Source organism: Jaculus jaculus, chromosome 3 (genome assembly GCF_020740685.1).
Source record: "Jaculus jaculus isolate mJacJac1 chromosome 3, mJacJac1.mat.Y.cur, whole genome shotgun sequence".
Classification (NCBI taxonomy): domain Eukaryota; kingdom Metazoa; phylum Chordata; class Mammalia; order Rodentia; family Dipodidae; genus Jaculus; species Jaculus jaculus.
The window spans coordinates 98,400,001-98,420,619 of record NC_059104.1 but is presented as its reverse complement, the minus strand read 5'-3'; the positions used below and the strand labels follow the sequence as shown (position 1 = coordinate 98,420,619).

General features: G+C 43.9%; 1 protein-coding gene across 1 annotated transcript in view; it reads left to right on the top strand.

Annotated features, from left to right (window-relative positions):
* The first annotated feature begins 3,115 nt into the window (after window positions 1–3,115).
* The window catches only part of Pafah1b2 (platelet activating factor acetylhydrolase 1b catalytic subunit 2), a 31,560-nt gene continuing 14,056 nt past the window's right edge, over window positions 3,116–20,619 (top strand). The window contains exons 1-4 of the mRNA XM_004666437.2: window positions 3,116–3,225; window positions 16,300–16,387; window positions 18,259–18,348; window positions 19,455–19,571. Coding sequence (XP_004666494.1) covers window positions 16,307–16,387; window positions 18,259–18,348; window positions 19,455–19,571 — 288 coding nt within the window. The 5' untranslated portion in view covers window positions 3,116–3,225; window positions 16,300–16,306. The remainder of the gene's footprint in view (window positions 3,226–16,299; window positions 16,388–18,258; window positions 18,349–19,454; window positions 19,572–20,619) is intronic.

Below are 20,619 nucleotides of genomic sequence, written 5' to 3'. Positions count from 1 at the left end.
CTCTTTCTAGCCCAGGCTGACCTGGAATAGTCTCAGAGTGGTCTTGAACTAATAGATCCTCCTACCTCTGCCTCCTGAGAGCTGGGATTAAAGGCAAGTGCCACCACACCTGTCTCTTTTGTTTGTTTGTTTGTTTATTTGAGAGACAGAGAGGTAGATAAATATATAGAGAGAATGGGTGTGCCAGGGTCTTTAGCCACTGCAAACAAACTCCAGATGCATGCACCCCCCTTGTGCATCTGGCTTATGTGGGTCGTGGGGAATCAAACTGGGGTCCTTAGGCTTCGCAGGCAAATGCCTTCACAGCTAAGCCATTTCACCAGCTTCCCCCCCACCTTTTTTTTAGGTAGGATTTCACTCTAGCCCAGGCTGAGTTGGAATTCACTATGGAGTCTCAGGGTAGCCTCAAACCCACAGTGATCTTCCTCCTGAGTTACATAGTAAATCCCAGATTAGCCTAGGCTAGAATAAGACCCTGCCTCAAAAAACAAAAAGGGTTGGAGAGATGGCTTAGTCATTAAGGTGCATGCCTGCGAAGCCTAAGGATCCAGATTTGAGTCTTCAGGTCCCATGTAAGCCAGATGCACATGGGACACATGCATCTGAAGTTTGCAGTGGCTAGAGGCCCTTACACACCCATTCTATTTATCTCTCTCTCCCCCTCTCTCTGTCTCTAATAAATAAAAATAAATCTTAATGGCTAGAGAGATGGCCTGCAAAACCAAAGGATCCTGGTTTGATTCTCCAGGACCCATCTAAGCCAGATGCACAAGGAAGCGCATATATCTGTAGTTCATTTGCAGTGGCTAGAGGCCCTGGTGTGCCCATTTTTTCCCTTTCTCTTTCTGTCTCTCTGCCTCCTTCTCTCAAATAAATATAGATGTTAAAAATACATAAATCTTAAAAAATTAAAAAGAAAAAGGGGCAGGAGGTGCTGGTGCACCCATAATCTCTTTCTTACTCACTCTCTTCTTCCCTCTCATAAATAAATAAATGTTAAAAATGGCTTGTTAGGGCACTAACGGTAGCTCAAGATAATTTGGCTCACAATCTGTAACATTCCATCTCTCCACAATCATAGAAGTTCTCACTGTAATCAGTCTTGTAGAATGTTTAACAAAGGTGTGGCTTTTTTTTTTTCTTGGGAAGTCAGTTCACAAGGGGTAAGTGCATTAATTGTTGTCTCCCCCGCCCCACACTCAAAAAAATATGGTGTTGCCTAGGCTGGCCTTAAACTATTATGCTCAAGTGATCCCCTGCCTTGCTTCCCTCAGTAGCTGGGACTACAGGCAGGCAATCAACTAGGTCCAGCCTTGGATGAATTTATCTTCTAGGTTGCTGGGCAACTGAAAGGAAAACGATTAGCTAGTAAAGGGAGCTCAGATGCTTAGATAGCCCAAGTGCTTTCACGTGGCCTTAGCTCTTCATTCCTCCTCAAGCACACTGCTGCTTTCATCACAGATCTGAAGTGATTACTTAAAATTCTCAAGTACATTTTATTGGGAAATTATATTATAGTGGGATTTTCTAAGGTAAGGACTTTCTCTGGGCACACCAGGGCTTCTAGCCACTGCAAACAAACTCCAGGTGCATGTGCCACTATGTGTCTGGTTTACGTGGGACCTGGAGAATCAAACCCAGGTCCTTAGGCTTCACAGGCTTGTGCCTTAGCCACTAAGTCACGTCCCCAGCTCAAAACTTCTGTTTTTGATACTATCATTTGCAAAACATTTACTGAGCATTTTCAGTGTAGCATATATGATGTGACTATCTACAAGAGAGTTCCAAAGTAAGTTAACAATGTAAAAGTCACTATTACAGAACAAAGTTATATATCTTTTTGTTGTTGTTTGTTTGTTTTGTTTTTTTTCGAGTTAGGGTCTCACTTTAGCCCAGGCTGACCTGGCATTCATTACGAAGTCTCAGGATGGCCTCTAACTCACAGTGATCCTCCTACCTCTGCCTCCAGTGCTGGGATTAAAGGTGTGCGCCACCATGCTGACTAGATTATATATATCCTTGAGATCATACAAATTCAGTGCCACATGAGAGCACAGGTGATCTGAAAAATAATTTCATGTCTTGACACTTTAGGCTCCATGGTTTTTGAGGTATTCTTAAACATTTTTCCAGCAACACCTGAGCCCCTTGATCAGCTTCACAGTCCTAGAAGCCTCTGGCTACTTCACAGGCATAGGTTTGAAGGAATCCTTTCTGTCCTTAAAGGGCCACCCCCAGGGCTACACCACCAAAGGTTCCCTCCTAAAGCTCAAACACATCTCTTATCCCTCTTCTCTGCTCTGACAGATCTTGCGTTGATCTAATAGCAGCATATAATCCCAGTATTAATACGTGCCTATCCCTAAACTGGATCAAACTTTAGAAAATGATTTGGTTTCAGGGGCTGGTGAGATGGCTCATCGTTTAAAGACGCTTGCTTGCAAAGGCAGTTCGCAGGGGTGCAATTCCTAGGCCACCCACGTAAAACCAGACACACACACACAAAAAATGGTGCGTGTGTTTTGGCCTTTTTTTTTTTTTTATAGTGACAAGAGCCCCTGGGGCACCTACAAATGTAAATAAACAAGTAATTTTTTAGAAAGATATGAGCTCGTCATCCCCTTGTGTAACCCACAATTTATACATTCATAGAAACAAAAAAATTCTCTCTCAAACGTAGCGGCCTGCCACATTAACTTGGGTGGGAGGATGGCTATTTCCATCCTACTTTCACATGTCTGGTTTATTCCATGGGCTGGAGAGGAAGCCAGGTTGGCTGGATGAGAAGTGAATGGCGTCATGAGGTCACGCTACATTGTCCCGAAAGCCATCCCTGGACGGCATCCATCACACTGACAGGCGCTCAGGACTCAGGGATGCAGTTATAGGAAAGATAGAGAGGCTAGGCTCCCTTAGTGCAGACACAGAGAACAAAGCCAGGAACCTGGCGGGGCGTGGCGGGCACCTGGGAATCAGCAGCTAGAGCCCGCAGAGCGAAAGCGAGCGCGGAGGGGCCGGCCGCGGCCTGGCCGGTGGAGGCGGGACTTCCGGGAGCCCTCTGCGGAGAGGCGGGGGACCGGAAGTAGAGGCGCTGCCGCTGCTGCTGGTGCTGGGGCCCGCGGAGGGACGCGCCAGAGCGGGGGCCGCCGGGACCGAGCGAGCGACAGACGCGCCACCCGCCGACGCCGCAGCCGCCTGGGGCCCGCACGGACCCTCTCTGCCTGTGTGAGTGCGTCGGGGTCGGAGTAGCGGGGCGCGGGGAGCCACGGCGTAGGGTCGGCGCTGGAAGGAGCCGCGAGGACGTATTGTGAGAGGCCCGCGGCCTCCCCTCCTCCACCCGGCGGCCCCTCCCCCGCGCGCGCACCTCCGCGGGCCCTGGCGTCGTCCCCACCCCGGGAACCTCTTTCCCAGCACCCCAACCCCCGAACCTGTCGCGGTCCCCTCAGCCGTGCACCCCGCCTTTCCTAGCGGGAGAAACGCGCGGGGCGCCGCGCCCGGCCCGGCCCGGCCCACCCCTGGGAAGGGCCTCGGCCCCCCGCCGCGTCCCGGGCCCGCTGGGCTGACACTCCTGCGAGCGCTCCCCGGCCTCCGGGCCCAGCTGTCGTCTTTTGCCTTTTCCCTCCAACCCTGGGGTGGGACTCTGACCCTTCCGCCTCGGATCGCCTCCTAAGAGGAGGCCCAAGCCTGCTATTCTGTTGTGTACTTTTTGTTGTTGTTGTTGTTTTAAATCACTCTCTTTTGTTGAAAAATTTCCACTCTTAAGAAACTTCTGTGCTGTCTCCTCTAATATATTCCAAAGACGCAGGGCATGACTCGGAAGGGATTTTTGGAGGAATGTATGGATCTCTTAGCGTGTAGTATCTTCTTTAGCGACGAAGCTGGGGTAAACCTGTCATTGGATAGGGTTTTTTGGGGGGGGGGGGCGGGGAGAGAAGGAATCTCCACCTTCTCCGTCCACATCCTATATCAGGTCCGAGCCTGTGGTCTACAGGTTTGACTCGTGGCAGGGTGACTCATTCATCTTTCCATAGCTCCCAGGCGAGCGTTGCTTTTATCGTGTTCATATGGATCTTAAAAACGCAACGCTTGAAGCCTTAGCGTCCTTGCAGAGCCTGCCCATGGACAAAGGAAAGGCCTCTAAGAACCTAGGACCCGATCCTGGGGCTGCATTCTACAGATTTTAGTTGGGTGAGAGGCGAAGCTATGGAGAAAGATGGGAGAAAACAAAAAACAGACTGGTCTTTGATTACTCTATGCCTTGGGTCTTCAGGTTCCTCCTCTGTGCACATTGCTCTGACATAAAGATTGTCTCCTTGTCGAGGAGTAGGGCAGGAAATCATTGCGCATTAATTTGTTGGCTTGGGCACTTGATAATAAATTATGCATGTGCTGGATCCTGGGGGCCCACCCACAACCACTGAGGCGCAGGGTATGTTGGTGAGGCTAGTCTTCAGAACAATCCTACAAACTCAAGCAAAATAAAGAGTCTCAGGTCCAAGCAGAAACATTCTAAATCTTTCAGTTCTTTCTTCAGCAACGGTCTCCCGCTATTTGTTTCATGGTTCAAACTAAAAGAAAAAATCCATTTGAGGGCTGGAGAGATGACTTGGGGGGTTAAAGCACTTGCCTGTGAGTCCTAAGGACCCTGATTTGATTCCCCAGGACCTATGTGAGCCAGATGCACAAGGTGGCACATACGACTGGAGTTCATTTGCAGTGGCTAGAGGCCCTCACGTGCCCATTCCCTCCCCCGTCACACACACATAATATAAATAAATAAACTTTTGTTTTTTGTTTTTCGAGGTAGGGTCTTACTCTTGCCCAGGCTGACCTGAAATTCACTAAGGAGTCTCAGGGTGTCCTCGAACTCATGGTGACCCTCCTACCTCTGCCTCCCGACTGCTGGGATTAAAGGTGTGCCACCACGCCTGGCTAAATAAAATGTTTTTGTTTTTGTTTTTAAAGAAAAAATTCTGTGGGCCATGTGCCACCACGCCCCGCTAAATAAAATACTTTTTTTAAGAAAAAATTCTGTGGGGCATGGTGGCGCATGTCTTCTATCCCAGCACTCGAGAGGCAGAGGTAGGAGGATCACTGTGAGTTCGAGGCCACCCTGAGACTCCATAGTGAATTCCAGGTCAGCCTGGGCTAGAGTGAGACCATACCTCAAAAATCTGAAAAAAAAAATCCAGTTGAGTTTGAGAGTTGCTTCTCTATTGGGACCTGTTTCTGCACTATGCAGATGCAAGCCTCTGGAAATCCTGTTGTATGGTCATAGTCCAAGTTAAGTGGAGAAGACAGAAAATGCAGGATCACTGCTTCTTGCTAGAGATCACAATCTGAAGTTCAGCTATAGCTTCTTTGGGATGTAGTGTCTCATGGAAATGAACAGTACTTCCCCAGCTTTCAATCTCCATTTTGCTAGATTTTTTTTTCTTTTCCTAACTGGTTCTGTGGCGTCTTGCATAAAGAGATTATTATGAATCGGTAAGGTGAAATGGAAGAGTTTATTGTGTGTGTGTGTGTGTGTGTGTGTGTGTGTGTGTGTGTACAGTACCAGGAATTGAACCTAGGGCTTGTTGGTACTATCACTAACCAAGTTTATTTTTTTTATTTATTTTTCCTTTTTCGAGGTAGGGTTTCACTCTAGCTCTGGCTGACCTGAAATTCACTATGTAGTCTTAGGGTGGCCTTGAACTCATGGCAATCCTCCTACCTTCCACGTGCTGGAATTAAAGGCATGCATCACCACGCCCAGGTACTAAACAATTTTTTTTTGTTTTTGGTTCTTTTCTAGGTAGGGTATCACTGTAGCCCAGGCTGACCTGGAATTCACTAGGTAGTCTCATGGTAGGGTAGCCATGAACCCACCAGTGGTCCTCCAGTGATCCTCCTACCTCTGCCTCCCGAGTGCTGGGATTAAAGGCATGCACCACCATGCCTGTCCTAAACAAGTATTTATTTTAAAATTTCTATTCGGAGAATGGTTATGTCATTGTCTTCTGTTTCCTATTCCTGCCCATTTATGCTTTTGTAATATACCACAGTTATCTCTGGATAATTTCTGATTCATTCTTCTTTTTTTGTTGTTAAGAATACAAGTTTCTACTTCCATTTATTTTTTCCTCCAAGGTAGGGTCTCACTGTAGCCCTGGCTGACCTGGAGTTCACTATGTAGTCTCAGGGTCGCCTTAAATTCAAGGGGATCCTCCTATCTCTGCCTCCCAAGTGCTTGGATTAAAGGTATGTACCAGCCACTCTGAAACTACACAGTGAATTCCAGGTCAGTTTGAGCTAGAGTAAGACCCTACCTTAAAAAAATAAAAGTGTGTACCACCATATCAGCTAAACATCCAAATTTTGAGTTCTTTGTTTTTGTTTTAGTTTTTCGAGGTAGGGTCTCACTCTTGCCCAGGCTGACCTGAAATTCACTAAGGAATCTCAGGGTGGCCTGGAGCTCACAGCAATACTCCTACCTCTGCCTCCTGAATGCTGTGCCACCACACCTGGAAAAATTTTGAGTTCTTTAAATGCCTAACCCTTTCTGGTATAGCTTTTAAAAAGGAGATAGCTCCATTTTTTTCCCCCCAGTGTGTTCTAACAAAACTTTGGGCTTCTCTAAGATGGAAACTTACTTTGTATTTTAAGATTTTGTTTGTTGGTTTGAGGCAGGGTCTCACCCTACCTCTGGCTCACCTGGAACTCTCTAGCCTGGGCTGGTCTTGAACTCATGATAATCCTACCTCAGCCTCCCTAGTGCTGGAAGTTTAAGCCACCATGCCTTGTAATACATTTGACTTGACAAAACAATAACAAATCTAAGTGTTTGGAGGTACAAAGAAAACTGCTTTTCTTAGAGAAAGAAGAATGAGTTTGTGTTCATAGCTTAAGGGAATAAAGAAACAATCTAGGGGCTGGAAAGGTGGCCTGGCAGTTAAGGTGCTTGCCTGCGAAGCCTAAGGATACAGGTTCGATTCCTCAGAACCTACTTAAGCCAGGTGCACATGGTGGTACTTGTGTCTAGAGTTTGTTTTCAGTGGCTGGAGGCCCTTGGGAATATTTTTCAGTTTTCTTCCTTGTAGCTTTAGACAAGTGACATTTTGTTCCCAAGTTTTTCCTTCTATATATCTTCATTTTGGCAATGAAGAAATTTAGGGTTTAGTGTGGAGTGAGGTATCAAATGCCTGTAAACCCAGCACTTTGAAGGTAGAGATAGGAAATTCAAATTTAAATGAAATAACTTCACCATGTAGCCTCAGGGTGGCCTCGAATTCAAGGTGATACTCCTACTCCCTAGTGCTGGGAATAAAGGTGTGCACTACCATGCCCAGCTAGAATTCATCACTTTCATATAGTTTTCAATACTAAATAGAACATAATCACCTTATCAACCTAGGCTAGAGTGAGACCCTACCTTGAAAAACAAAAAATAAAAATAAAAAGAGTAATAGGATTTAGTTTGCTCAACAGTAATAGATTAGGGCTAGCTAGAGATGAAGCTCAATGGTAGACTGTTTGCCTCACATATGTGGTGTCCTGAGTTCAAATCCCAGCACCACAAAAAAACAACAATAATAGGTTGCGTATTCCCAATCTGAAATGCTCCAAAGTCTTGATTTTTTTTTTTTTTTTTGAATACTGACTCAATATCCAGCAGAACCATCAGCAAGACCTTGAGCACACTAAGGTTACCTTCAGGTTATGTCTGTAAGGTGTGTCTGAAACATAAGTGAGTCGTGTGCTGAGTTGGGTCCCATGTCCAAGATATCTCACTATTTGTGTGCAGATATTCCTCCTGAAAGAAGTTCTAAAAACCTCAGATAAGAGATCTACCACCTGTTTCAAATCCCTTAGCTACTTAAAAGTTATACATTTGGATAGATTCCTTAGATCTCCCTGAACATCAGTTCAATTTAAATAACAACACTCCTAGCATTGGGTCTTGTAAATAGCAAATTCTCAATAAGCATTAGGTGTAATTCTTTATTTTTATTATTATTATTATTATTATTATTAGTTTTTCAAGGTAGGGTCTCTAGCTCAGTCTGACCTGGCATTAACTATTTTATCTCAGGGTGTACTCGAATTCACGGCGATCCTCCTACCTCTGCCTCCTGAGTGCTGGGATTAAAGGCATGCGCCACCATGCCTGGCATTATTATTATTATGTATTTATTTTTTCGCTTTTCGTTATATTTTTTTTGTGTGTGTATGTATGTATGTATGTATATGTAAATAAATATATAGTTTATTTATCTATTTGAGAGAGAAGCAGATAGAGAATTGGCATGCCAGGGCCTCTAGCCACTGCAAATGAACTCCATACACTTGTACCACCTGTGCATCTGGCTGGCTTTCATGGGTCCTAGGGAATCGAACCTACGTCCTTTGGATTTTAAGGCAAGTGCCTTAACCACTAAGTCATCTCTCCAGCCCTATTTAATTTAATTACTTAATTTATTTATTTGAGGGAGAGAGAGAATGGGTGTGCCAGGGCCTTCAGCCACTGCAAGCCAACTCCAGTCCCATTGTACCACCTTGTATCTGGCTTATATGGGTACTGGGGAAGTAAACCTGAGTCCTTAAACTTTGCAAGTGAGCACCTTAACTGCTAAGCCATCTCACCAGCCCTGGTTTTGTGTTTTTTGTTTTTGTTTTTTTAAGGTAGGGTCTTGTCCTAGCCCAGGCTGACCAGGAATTCACTATGTTGTCCCAGGCTGGCCTCAAGCTCACAGCGATCCTCCTATTACTGCCTCCCAAGTGCTGGGTTTAAAGGCATATGCCACAACACCTGGTGTAATTCTTTCTTTATTTTATTTTATTTATTTATTTTTTTGGTTTTTGAGGTAGGGTCTCACTCTAGTCCAGGCTGACCAGGAATTCACTATGTAGTCCCAGGCAGAGGTGTGGTGGCACACACCTTTAATATAGGCCAACCTGAGACTACATAATGAATTCCAGGTCAGCCTGAGCTAGAGGGAAACTTAAAGAGGTGATCTTCCTGCTTCAGCCTCCCAGGTGTGGGATTAGTCTTGTACTACCACTTGCCTGTAGTAATTGAATGCTTTAAAATAGCTGTTTCTGGGGCTGGAGAGATAGTGGTTAAACGCTTGCCTGTGAAGCCTAAGGACCCTGGTTCAAGGCTCAATTCCCCAGGACCCACGTAAGCCAGATGCACAAGGGGGCACACGCGTCTGGAGTTCGTTCATAGTGGCTGGAGGCCCTGGCGCACCCATTCTCTCTTTCTCTCTCTCTCTCCCTCTCCCCCCCCCCCGTCTATTGCTCTCAAATAAATAAAAATTTAAAAAAAAACAAAAAAATAAAATAGCTGCTTCTGTCCTTTGTTTCCCAGCCAATTTATTATTATTGTTATTTGGAGGTAGGGTCTCACATTAGCCCAGGCTGGTGTGGAATTAACTATGTAGTCTCAGTCTGGCCTTAAAGTCACAGTGATCCTTGTACTTTAGTTTACCAATACTGGGATTAAAGGTGCACTCTACCACCCCTGGCTCAAAATTCTTTTTTAAGGGCTGGGGAGATGACTCAGTGGTTAAAGGCCCTTGCTTACAAAGCCTACAAGCCTAGGTTTAATTCCTCAGTTACCCACATAAGGCCGGGTGTAAGAATAACACATGCTGGTGCACATCTTTAATCCCAGCCCTTGGGAGGCAGAGGTAGGAGGATCACAGTGAGTTCCAGGTCACCCTGAGACTGCATAGTGAATTCCAGGGTAGCCCGAGCCAGGTGAGACCTCCCTCAGAAAAAAAGAAAGAAAGAAGGAAGGTAGATAGATATAAAACACATGTGTCTGCAGTATAAGTGCTTTTGCAATAGCAAGAGGCCCTGGTGCGCATTGACAGATGTGTGCGCCCACACATGCAAATTTAATTAATTAAACCCCCTTTTTAGGGCTGGATTGGTGGCTCAGCACTTAAGGTATTAAGAGACACTGAGAGAATGGGCATGTCAGGGCCTCTAGACACTGCAGAGGAACTCCATATGCATATGCCACCTTGAGTATCTGGTTTATGTAGGCGGGTACTAGGGATTTGAACCTGGGTCTTCTGGCTTTGCAGGCAAATACCTTAACTTCTAAGCTATCTCTCCAGCCTGCCCACTTGCTTGCTTGCTTTTTTTTCTTTTTTTCTTTCTTTCTTTCTTTTTTTTTTTTTTTTTTTTTGTTTTTGTTTTTGGTTTTGGTTTGGTTTTGGTTTTGGTTTTTCAGGGTAGGGTCTCACTTTAGCCCAGGCTAATGTGGAATTCACTATGTAGTCTCAGGGCGATCCTCCTACCTCTGCCTCCCATGTGCTGGGATTGAAGATATGTGCTATCATGCTGGGCTCTCTGGCCTTTTTTTTTTTTTTAAACCCTGTATTTAAATGTGGTGGTGTAAAGTGAAATGAATTTGAGTACCAGTATTTTATTTTGTCTTTAAGTGGTGAATATATCTTCTAATGCATTTTCATTGCATAATATTGTTAAGAGATACCTCCTGTTGAGTTTATCACCCTCGTTCCTTAAACAGTCCCCAGGAAAAAGTTTGAGTCATACAGTGAGAGTAGAAAAGATTCTTTTTCCTCTTTTGCAGGAAGTTCTCAGTTACAGCTTTAATTAATCCTGTCACTGAATGTTTGCCTCAATAATTCCTAACTTAAATTTCTCCAGATAGGACAATAAGTAACAATAAACTAATGAAATGGTTTTCAACATTTTTGTTGTTACTGTTTTCAAGGTAAAGTCTCACTCCAGTTCAGGCTGTCCTGGTACTCCCTCTGTAGTCCCAAGCTGACTTGGAACTCAGTGATCCCCCTAGCTTGGCCTCCCAAGTGCTGGGATTAAAGGCATTCACCACTATGCCAGGCTTCAGTTTTATTTTATTTTTTGAGCTATTATTATTATTATGGTTTGTTTTTTGGTTTCTCAAGGTAGGGTCTCATTCTAGCCCAGGCTGATCTGGAATTCACTCTGTATTCTCAGGGTGGCCTGAGAACTCAAAATAATCCTCCTACTTCTGCCGCCTGAGTGCTGGGATTAAAGGCATGTGCCGGGCTGGAGAGATGGCTTAGCGTTTAAGCACTTGCCTGTGAAGCCTAAGGACCCCGGTTCAAGGCTCGATTCTCCAGAACCCACGTTAGCCAGATGCACCAGGGGGCGCACGCATCTGGAGTTCGTTTGCAGTGGCTGGAGGCCCTGGCATGCCCATTCTCTCTCAATCTGCCCCTTTCTCTGTCACTTTCAAATAAATAAATACAAATAAACCAAAAAAAAAAATTTTAAAGGCATGTGCCACCACACCCGGCTTATTTCATTTTTTTAAAATATATTTTACTATTTATGTATTAGAGAGACAATGAAAATGGGCACACCAGGGCCTCTTGCTTCTGCACATGAACTCTAGAGTCATGTGCCACCTTGTGTTTCTGGCATTACGTGGGTAGTGAGGAATTGAATCTGAAACAGGAACATTTTCCATGATTATAAAAAATATCCTATGGTAATACCCTCCCTCCCCCCACTTTCCCCTTTGAAATTCCATTTTCCATCATGTCCCCTCCCCATCTCAATCAGTGTCTCTTTTATTTTGATGTCATGATCTTTTCCTCCTCTTATGATGGTGTTGTGTAGGTAGTGTCAGGCACTATGAGGTCAGGGATATTCATATCTGGAGGGAGCACATTGTAAGGAGTCCTACCCTTCCTTTGGCTCTTCTGTTCTTTCCACCACCTCTTCTGCATTAGACCCTGAGCCGTGGAAGATGTGATCGAGATGTTACTCAGTGCTCCAGTCACTTCTTTCCAACACTATGATACCTTCTGAGTCGTCCCAAGGTCACTGCCATCTGAAAAGAGAAGATTCTGTACCCAAAGTGAGAGTAGCATTAATATAAGGGTATAAATATTAAGAGAAGTGCTTACTGGGCAGTTTGATACGCATAGTATATGCGTTTATCCAGACATCAGCAGATGTTATACCCCTAGGGCTCATGACTATCCCAGTTTTAAGTTTTCAGTATCAGGGATGTATTCCCTCCCATGGAGCAGGCCTCCAGTCCAGTTAGAAGGCAGTTGGTTTCCACCATGACAGACATACCACTTTTGCACCTGTTGGCTTATTTGGCCTGGCTGGCCAATTAAAAGGCTTGCAAAATCCACTGTTGAGTATCTTCACTGGTGTTATCTCTTTCTCCCATTGAACTACATGTAGAATGGCTTCTTCCAGCTTTCTATCAGGTGGTCTACATGGAGGAGGTTATCAGCTCAGTTCCAGCAGGATTTCTCAGTGGCTTTGCAGCCCAAGTATGTGGAGTCTTCAGCAATAGGGTCTTAACATCTATTCCTGGTGGGAAACCAAGGGCCTCGGCAATGGCCTATTATGTTTTGTGGGGCATCAGGGACCTCCCTGGCCAACAACTCACTGGAGGTATCCCATCCCTGGCACTGAAAATAAAACTGGAGGATTCTTAGCAATCTTAATTTTTGTTTCCTTTTCTGTTTTTTTTTTTTTAAGGCAAGGTCTCACTCTTGTTCTGGAACTCTGAGCTCAATTGGCCTCAGACTTTATGGAGATCTTCTTGCCTCAGCCTTTCAAGTGCTGGGATTAAAGTCATGAGCCATTATGCCTGGCCCTTTTGATATTTCTTTCTTTTAAAAAATTTTTTATTTTAGCTGGGCATGGTGGTGCACGCCTTTAAAATAGCTGTGAATTCTAGACTACATAGAAAATTCCAAGTCAGCCTGGGCTAGAGCAAGACTGTGCCTTGAAAAAAATTATTTTATTTATTAGAGAGAGGTAAAGAGGCAGATAGAATCTGGCCACTGCAGATGAACTCCAGATACATGGGTCATCTAGCTTATGTGGGTACTAGGGAATTGAACCTAGGTCCCTAGGCTTCATAGGTAAATGCCTTAGCTATTAAGCCATCTCTCCAGTCCTCTTTTAATTTTTCTATGATTTTCTTTATGGTGTTTCAAGGTGCAGGGTCTCTCACTACCCAGGCTGACCTGGAACTCGGTCTAGTTCCAGGCTGGCCTCAAACTCCTACCTCTGCCTCCCAAGTGCGAGTGCTGGGATTAAAGGCATGCAGCCCCACACTTGGCTATGTCTTTCTTATATAATGAAACTCAGAACAGATACCATGGCCTGATTAGAACTAAATAGATCCACCTTGCAGCTCTTCATAATTCTTCTATTTAAAATTTTTTCATTTATTTATTTGAGAATGACAGAAAGAGAAAGGCAGATAGAGAGAAAATGGACGCGCCAGGGCTTCTATCCACTGCAAACAAACTCCAGACATGTGCACCCCTTACACTGATGTTTCTAGCCCTGTGTTAACATGTCTTCTCTGTGAAATGATTAGGTATAAGGCTGTCTTTGGAAAATCAGCGTGAACTCATTTGTGATCAGTGGGCTGGCTTTGCTCAGTGACATTTTTGTGATCAGGCAAACATAATTTTAGATCCCCTTTAGTCAATAAACAAATGACTTAAATTCTCTGATCCTTGTTTTCATTTTGTAGTACTTGTGAGGGTTGGTAGTAGTCTATGTAAAACATAGCATGTATTGTCTTTCATAGGTGCACAAATGTCTGATGAAAGGCATGCCCAAATTATAGATACCATACATTTTCAATCAGGTCTTAGCACACACACTACTTTTTTTAGACCTAATGTCATTTAGCATTGAGCTCTGTAATCAGTGTTAGTATTGTCTGCTTCTATAATTTCTTTTTCTTGAGAAGATAGGCTTTTGTGTTGCCTTAGTACTGTGGATTCTAACCTTTGGCTAGAGGTCTAGCTTAGTAGTAGCCTAAAAGACCATTTAGCAGTCCATTGTGTATGTGCAGCATGAATAGAACTCAGTTTTCTTCTTTGCTGATTGTTGATTTGTTTGCTTTTTGTTGTTTTTAATATTTTATTTGTTTATTTAAGAGATAGACACAGAGAGAGAATGGGCACACCAGGGCCTTTTAGCCACTGTAGACAAATTCCAGACACATGCACCACTGTCCCAGGCAGCTCATGTGGCTGGGATAAACTTAAAAACCAGGTATAAGCCAGGCATGGTGGCGCATGCCTTTAATCCCAGCACTTGGGAGGCAGAGGTAGGAGGATCGCCGTGAGTTCGAGGCCACCCTGAGACTCCATAGTGAATTCCAGGTCAGCCTGGGCTAGAGTGAGACCCTTCCTCGAAAAACCAAAACAAAAAAAAAGTACAGTTTATGGGAGGAAGGGATTTATTTGATACTTTCAGACTCAAGGTAAGTTCCATAATGGCAGAAAAAGCTGGCTCCTTACACAGATCCATGCAGAGAGAAATACCACCAGCAGCACTCTGCATACCCTTTTGGTTGGAAATCAGATCTGGACCCTAGGGTCTGCCCAAAGTGATACCTCCTCCATCTAGGCAGCTGGAAATCTACCAAGTTACAAGCTCCTGAATCACTGGGTGTGGTGGTACATGCCTTTAGTTCCAGGACTCAGGAGGTAGAGGTAGGATCGCCATTAGTTTGAGGCCACCCTGGACTACATAGTGAATTACAGGTCAGCTTGGGCTAGAGCAAGACTCTACCTTCAAAAACCAAAAATAAAAATTTCCAGGCGTGGTGGTGCATACAAATCCCAGCACTCTGGAGGCAGAGGTAAGAGGATCACTGTGAATTTGAGGCCACCCTGAGACTACATAGTGAATTCCAGATCAGCCTGAGCTAGAGTGAGACCCTACCTTGAAAACCAAATCTCCAGCCCCAAAGTAGTCTCTTTCTAGCCCAGGCTGAAAATATTTTTAAAAAATAAATAAAAATGTGAGGGGCCTGGAGAGATGGCTTAGCAGTTAAGGCGTTTGCCTGCAAAGCCAAAGGACCTTGGTTTGATTCCCCAAGACCCACATAAACCAGATGCACACAAAGTGACTCATGTATCTGGAGTTGGTTTGCAATGGCTGGAGGTCCTGGCATACCCATATTGTCTCTCTCTCTCCCCCTTTCTTTCTGCCTCTTTCCCTCTCAAATAAATGAATCAATATAGTTTTTTAGTTTTTGTTTATTTTTATTTATTTATTTGAGAGTGACAGAGAAAGAGGCAGATAGAGAGAGAATGGGCACGCCAAGGCCTCCTTCCACTGCAAACAAACTCCAGATGCATGCGCTACCTTGTGCACCTGGCTTACATGGGTCCTGGGGAACCAAGCGTCAAATCGGCGTCCTTAGGCTTCACAGGCAAGCGCCTAACTGCTAAGCCATCTCTCCAGCCCTCATCTGTAATACCAGCACTTGGGATGCTAAGGCAGGAACATTATCAGTGGAGGTCAGCCTGAGCTACACAGCAAGACCGTGTAATCCCATTATTCAGAAGGCTGAGACAGTAGCATTACCATGAATTCCAGGACAGCCAGCACTACATAGCAAGGCCCTTGCTACTAAAAAATTATGAAATAATTTGTTTAAAAATAGTGTCAGGGGCTGGAGAGATGGCTTAGCGGTTAAGCGCTTGCCTGTGAAGCCTAAGGACCCCGGTTCAAGGCTCGGTTCCCCAGGTCCCACATTATCCAGATGCACAAGGGGGCGCACATGTCTGGAGTTCATTTGTAGAGGCTGGAAGCCCTGGCGCGCCCATTCTCTCTCTTTCCCTCTATCTGTCTTTCTCTCTGTGTCTGTCGCTCTCAAAAAAAAAAAAAAAAAAGTTAAAAAAAAAAATAAAAATAGTGTCAGAGCCAGGTGTGGTGATGCACGCCTTTAATCCCAGCACTTAGGAGGCAGAGATAGGAGAATTCCAGGTCAGCCTGAGCTAGAGTGAGAGACCCTTCCTCAAAAGACCAAAAAAAGAAAAAAGAAAAGGAAAGAAAAGAAAAAAATCATGTCAGAGCCTGTGACTAGTTTTCTCCTATTCTATACTATAATTATTGTATAACTAGTAGCTTCTAATACTGTGGTATTGCTTCCTCTGTGTAGCTCTAGAAGCCCAAAAGTCTGTGGTGTAGATACCATTGTTCTACAGGTGTCTTAATTCTTGAGGTAATTTGGTGCTTAGCCTATAATCAGGGCAAACTAATTCAGGGTGAGTGTCTCAGGTAAAGTGTATTCTTGGGAACAGTTTTTACATCTATTCTTACCCACAAGGTAGGGATGTGATGGGGTGGATTTTTTTTCTTTTTTTTAGTGTAATGCACTATGCCTAAGTGATATTGATGTCTGTCTAGAAGTATGGTGACACTATATTTTATATTTTAAGTCTAGGTAGTTGTGTTGGAGAACTCATCTCTAAAAATAATTTGAAACATGACATAGACATTTCTCCTCAGGTATAGAATGAGCCAAGGAGACTCAAACCCAGCAGCTATTCCACATGCAGCAGAAGATATTCAAGGAGATGACAGATGGATGTCTCAGGTAAAAGGGGGTATTATTTATATGGGATAAATCACTTCAGTTGTTTAGGGTCTTTTTGTTTTGTTTTTGAGGTAGGGTCTTATTTAGCCCATGCTAACCTGGAATTCACTATGTAGTCTCAGGCTGGCCTCAAACTCACAGTGATTCTCTTACTTCTGCTTCCAGAGTGCTGGAATTAAAGTCATGTGTCACAATACCTGGCCTGTCTCTTTAAAACAAAACAACAACAAAAACCCTTATTTAACTATGTGAGAGAATGGGCGCATCACGAGCTCTAGCTACTGCAAACAAACTCCAGGTGCATGTGCCATCTGTTTATCTTGCTTAGGAGGGTACTGGGGAATTGAATATTTGTCCTTAGGCTTCACAGGTGTCACCCTCTGCTGCATAGCAAGTTCCAGGGCAGACTGAGGTATATAGGCCCTGTCTCAAAAATTCTAAAAAAGATTGTGGAAAAGACAGTTGTTTGGGTTGGGGAGATGGTGTAGTGCTTAAAGTGCTTTTTTGCAAAGTCAAAGGACCCAAGTTTGATTCCCCAGAACCCATCTAAGCCAGATGCACAAGGTGGTGCATGTGCCAGGAATTTGTTTTCAGCGGTTGGAGGCCCTGGCACACCCATTCTCTCTTTCTCTATCTGACTCTCTCTGTCTCTCATAAATAATAAATAATTAAATATTTAAAAAGACAAGCCTTATTTTATTTGCAAGCAGGAAGAGAAATGGGTGTCCCAGGGCTCTTGCCAGTGCAAACAAATTCCAGAAGCTAACACTACTTTGTACATCTGATTAAAGTAGATACTGGAGAATTGAATTCAGGCCATTAGGCTTTGCCAATAAACACCTTTAACTGCTGTGCCCTCTCTCAGGCAAACTTTCTATAAAGTATATAAAGGGGCTTGGAGATGACTCACTGGTTTAAAGGTGCCTGCTGGCCCAGGTTCACATCCCCATCATACTTATAAATGTGCACACACCCATAAAAAATGGTGGCATAAGTGTGTGGTATTCATTTGCATTGGCAAGATACCCTGGAAAAACACACACATATATACACACGTTTTTTTAAAGCATATGAAATAATTTTTTTGTTCATTTTTATTTATTTGAGAGTAACAGAGAGAGAAACACACATAGAGAAAGAAAGAGACAGAGAGAAAGGATGGGCGCACCAGGGCCTCCAGCCACTGCAAATGGACTCCAGACTCATGTGCCCCCTTGTGCATCTGGCTAACGTGGGTCCTGGGGAATCGAGCTTCGAACCAGGGTCCTTAGGCTTCACAGGCAAGCACTTAACCACTAAGCCATCTCTCCAGCCCATATGAAATAATTTTATATTCTGGATTCAGTAGAAGTCTGGTTTTCTTGAACCTAATAGAATGACCAATAATAGTAAGAGTAAAAAGACATTGCAGAAAAAGAGGAATAAAACTTAGGGATAGAATAAAAAGGTTTTTATTTTTGGTAGTAATGTAGTTTTTTTCTTTTCTCCCCCCCCTCCCTCCCTCCCCCCCCCCCCTCTCGTGTTAGGAATCAAGCTCAGGGCCTTGCACAGCCTTAAGTGTGCTCTCTGTCACAGAGCTACAAACCTTACAGAGAGAGACAGAGAGAAAATGGGTGTGCCAGGGCCTCTAGCTACTGCAGATAAACTCCAGACACATGTGCCACTCTGTGCATCTGGCTTTATATGGGTACTGGTGAATCAAACCTGGGTCCTTTGACTATGCAGGCAAGCTCCTTAACTGCTAAGCCATCTCTCCAGCCCCCCAAATAAAGTTTTTGTAGTAACTAGTTGAACAGTATTCTTTCTAGACCAAGAAATATTACCAGGAAGGAAATACCAGTTTCTAATTTTTCTTCTTTTTTTCAAACCAGCATAATAGGTTTGTCCTCGACTGTAAAGACAAAGAGCCTGATGTGCTGTTTGTGGGAGACTCTATGGTACAATTAATGCAGCAATATGAGGTAAAGGTGGATACGGGTGAGGGTGTTGTGCTCTTGGTTCCTAGTGTATGTTTGATACAGACTCATTTTGAACTACCTTATAGACTTATGACTAATAGAGAAGTGCTAGTGCAAAGTACAGGGAAAGCAGAGCTACCTACCAGGATTCTTGGTACCATTAAGCATGATGAGACGAGAAACAATTGGTGTTTGAAACTGACCCTCTATTTTTGCTGTGGCTTCACAGAAATGTGATGCTCGCTTTTATTTGCCCTTGTTGCATTTTTCTATTCTCACTTACGTGTGTTCATCTATATTGTCCTAGTTCCGATTCTCACTTAGCATTTACATTCTGCCATTTCCTGATTGAATTTTTTTTTTTGTAATGAGCTATTTCAGATCTTGAAAAAGGTCACACATTCCTCCATGGGAACCTTAAAGGATACGTTCCTTTTTGGTTCCAGCACCCTAAATTTCTTTTTTGGCTTGGTGGCTTGTTTTTTCAAGGGACAGTCTTACTGTAGCCCAGGCTGATTTAGAATTCACTAACTAGTCTCAGGGCGGCCTTGAACTCATGGCTACCCTCCCAAGTGCTGGGGTCAAAGGTATGCGCCACCCTGTCTGGCTTAAAATTTCTTCTCATGTTTCTTCCTCACCCCCCGCCCCAGTTGAATGAATGGTGAGTTGATTTTTTTTGTTTTGTTTTGTTTTGTGTTTTTGAGGTAGGATCTGGCTCTAGACCAGGCTGACCTGGAATTGACTAAGTAGTCTCAGGCTATCCTCAGACTCTTGGCAACCCTCCTAACTCTGTCTCCCAAGCGCTGAGATTAAAGATGTGTGCCACCACGCCTGTCTAGGGAGGGTATATTGAGTTGGCTACTCAATTTAAAGTGTCACTATCTCATAATGGGTATCAGAATGAGCTGTGACTTAGTTCTTAAGATGAGAGCCAGGGCTTCATCAGTAACTGAGCCAGCACAGTGGTATCTTAAGAGTCCTTTCAACACACTATCTTTAGTAGTATCATTTGAGTAAAAAAAATAGAAGTTGTTAGTTTTAGCTGCTTCACAATACATTTTAATTGAGGATTTCATTTTAGCTTAACTAAATCAAATTTTTCTCTTTAGATCTGGCGAGAGCTATTTTCCCCTCTTCACGCACTTAACTTTGGAATTGGGGGAGATACAACAAGACATGTTTTATGGAGACTAAAAAATGGAGAACTGGAGAACATTAAACCTAAGGTGAAATTTATGTTTTAAAATATCAATCTTGAATCTTTTTCAAATTAAATTTTTTGAAAGTGGTAAAAAAAAAAATGCTTCTTTAAAAGGTTGTTTTAAAGCTTGGCGTGGTGGCGCATGCCTGTAATCCCAGCACTTGGGGGACAGAGGTAGGAGGATCACTAAGTTCGAGGCCACTCTGAGACTCCATAGTGAATTCCAGGTCAGCCTGGGCTAGAGCAAAACCCTACCTTGAAACACACACTCACAAAGGCTGTTTTACCATTGCTCTCTTGCATTGTGGTACTTTGAACCAGAGATGCTGTTATTGCTGCAGAACATGCTGAAGAGAGGCTTATTACTATACCATCTTTTTCAGTTGTAAGATGTCCAGGATGTAGGAAATCTTGTGGAATGCTGGATCTGGGACAATCTCACGGGAGAACTTGTCAGAGATGGGCCATGGAAGTAGGGCCATGGTTCACTTCAGGAAGTAATTTGAATGTGTTTAACATATAATCAGAAGTGTCTCATGAGTTCTGAAGAAAATTTTCAGGTGTGAACAAAGGAACATCTCTACCTACAACCTTGTTACATGATAAACATCCAGAGTTGGCACAGTGTATTTTTTTAAGCCTCCAAAAGGGAAAAAGAAAAAGTGGAGTCACTAATGAAAATTGCTTTTTTTTTTAATAAATTTTTTTTTAATTTTTATTTTTATTTATTTGAGAGCGACAGACACAGAGAGAAAGACAGATAGAGGGAGAGAGAGAGAATGGGCGTGCCAGGGCTTCCAGCCTCTGCAAACGAACTCCAGACGCGTGCGCCCCCTTGTGCATCTGGCTAACGTGGGACCTGGGGAACCAAGCCTCGAACCGGGAGTCCTTAGGCTTCACAGGCAAGCGCTTAACCGCTAAGCCATCTCTCCAGCCCGAAAATTGCTTTTATTGAACATATTCCTTGGACTGGAGGGATGGCTTAGCATTTAAAGCATTTGCCTCCAAAGCCAAAGGACCCAGGTTCTATTCCCCAAGACCCACATTAGCCAGCTGCACTAGGGGGCACATGA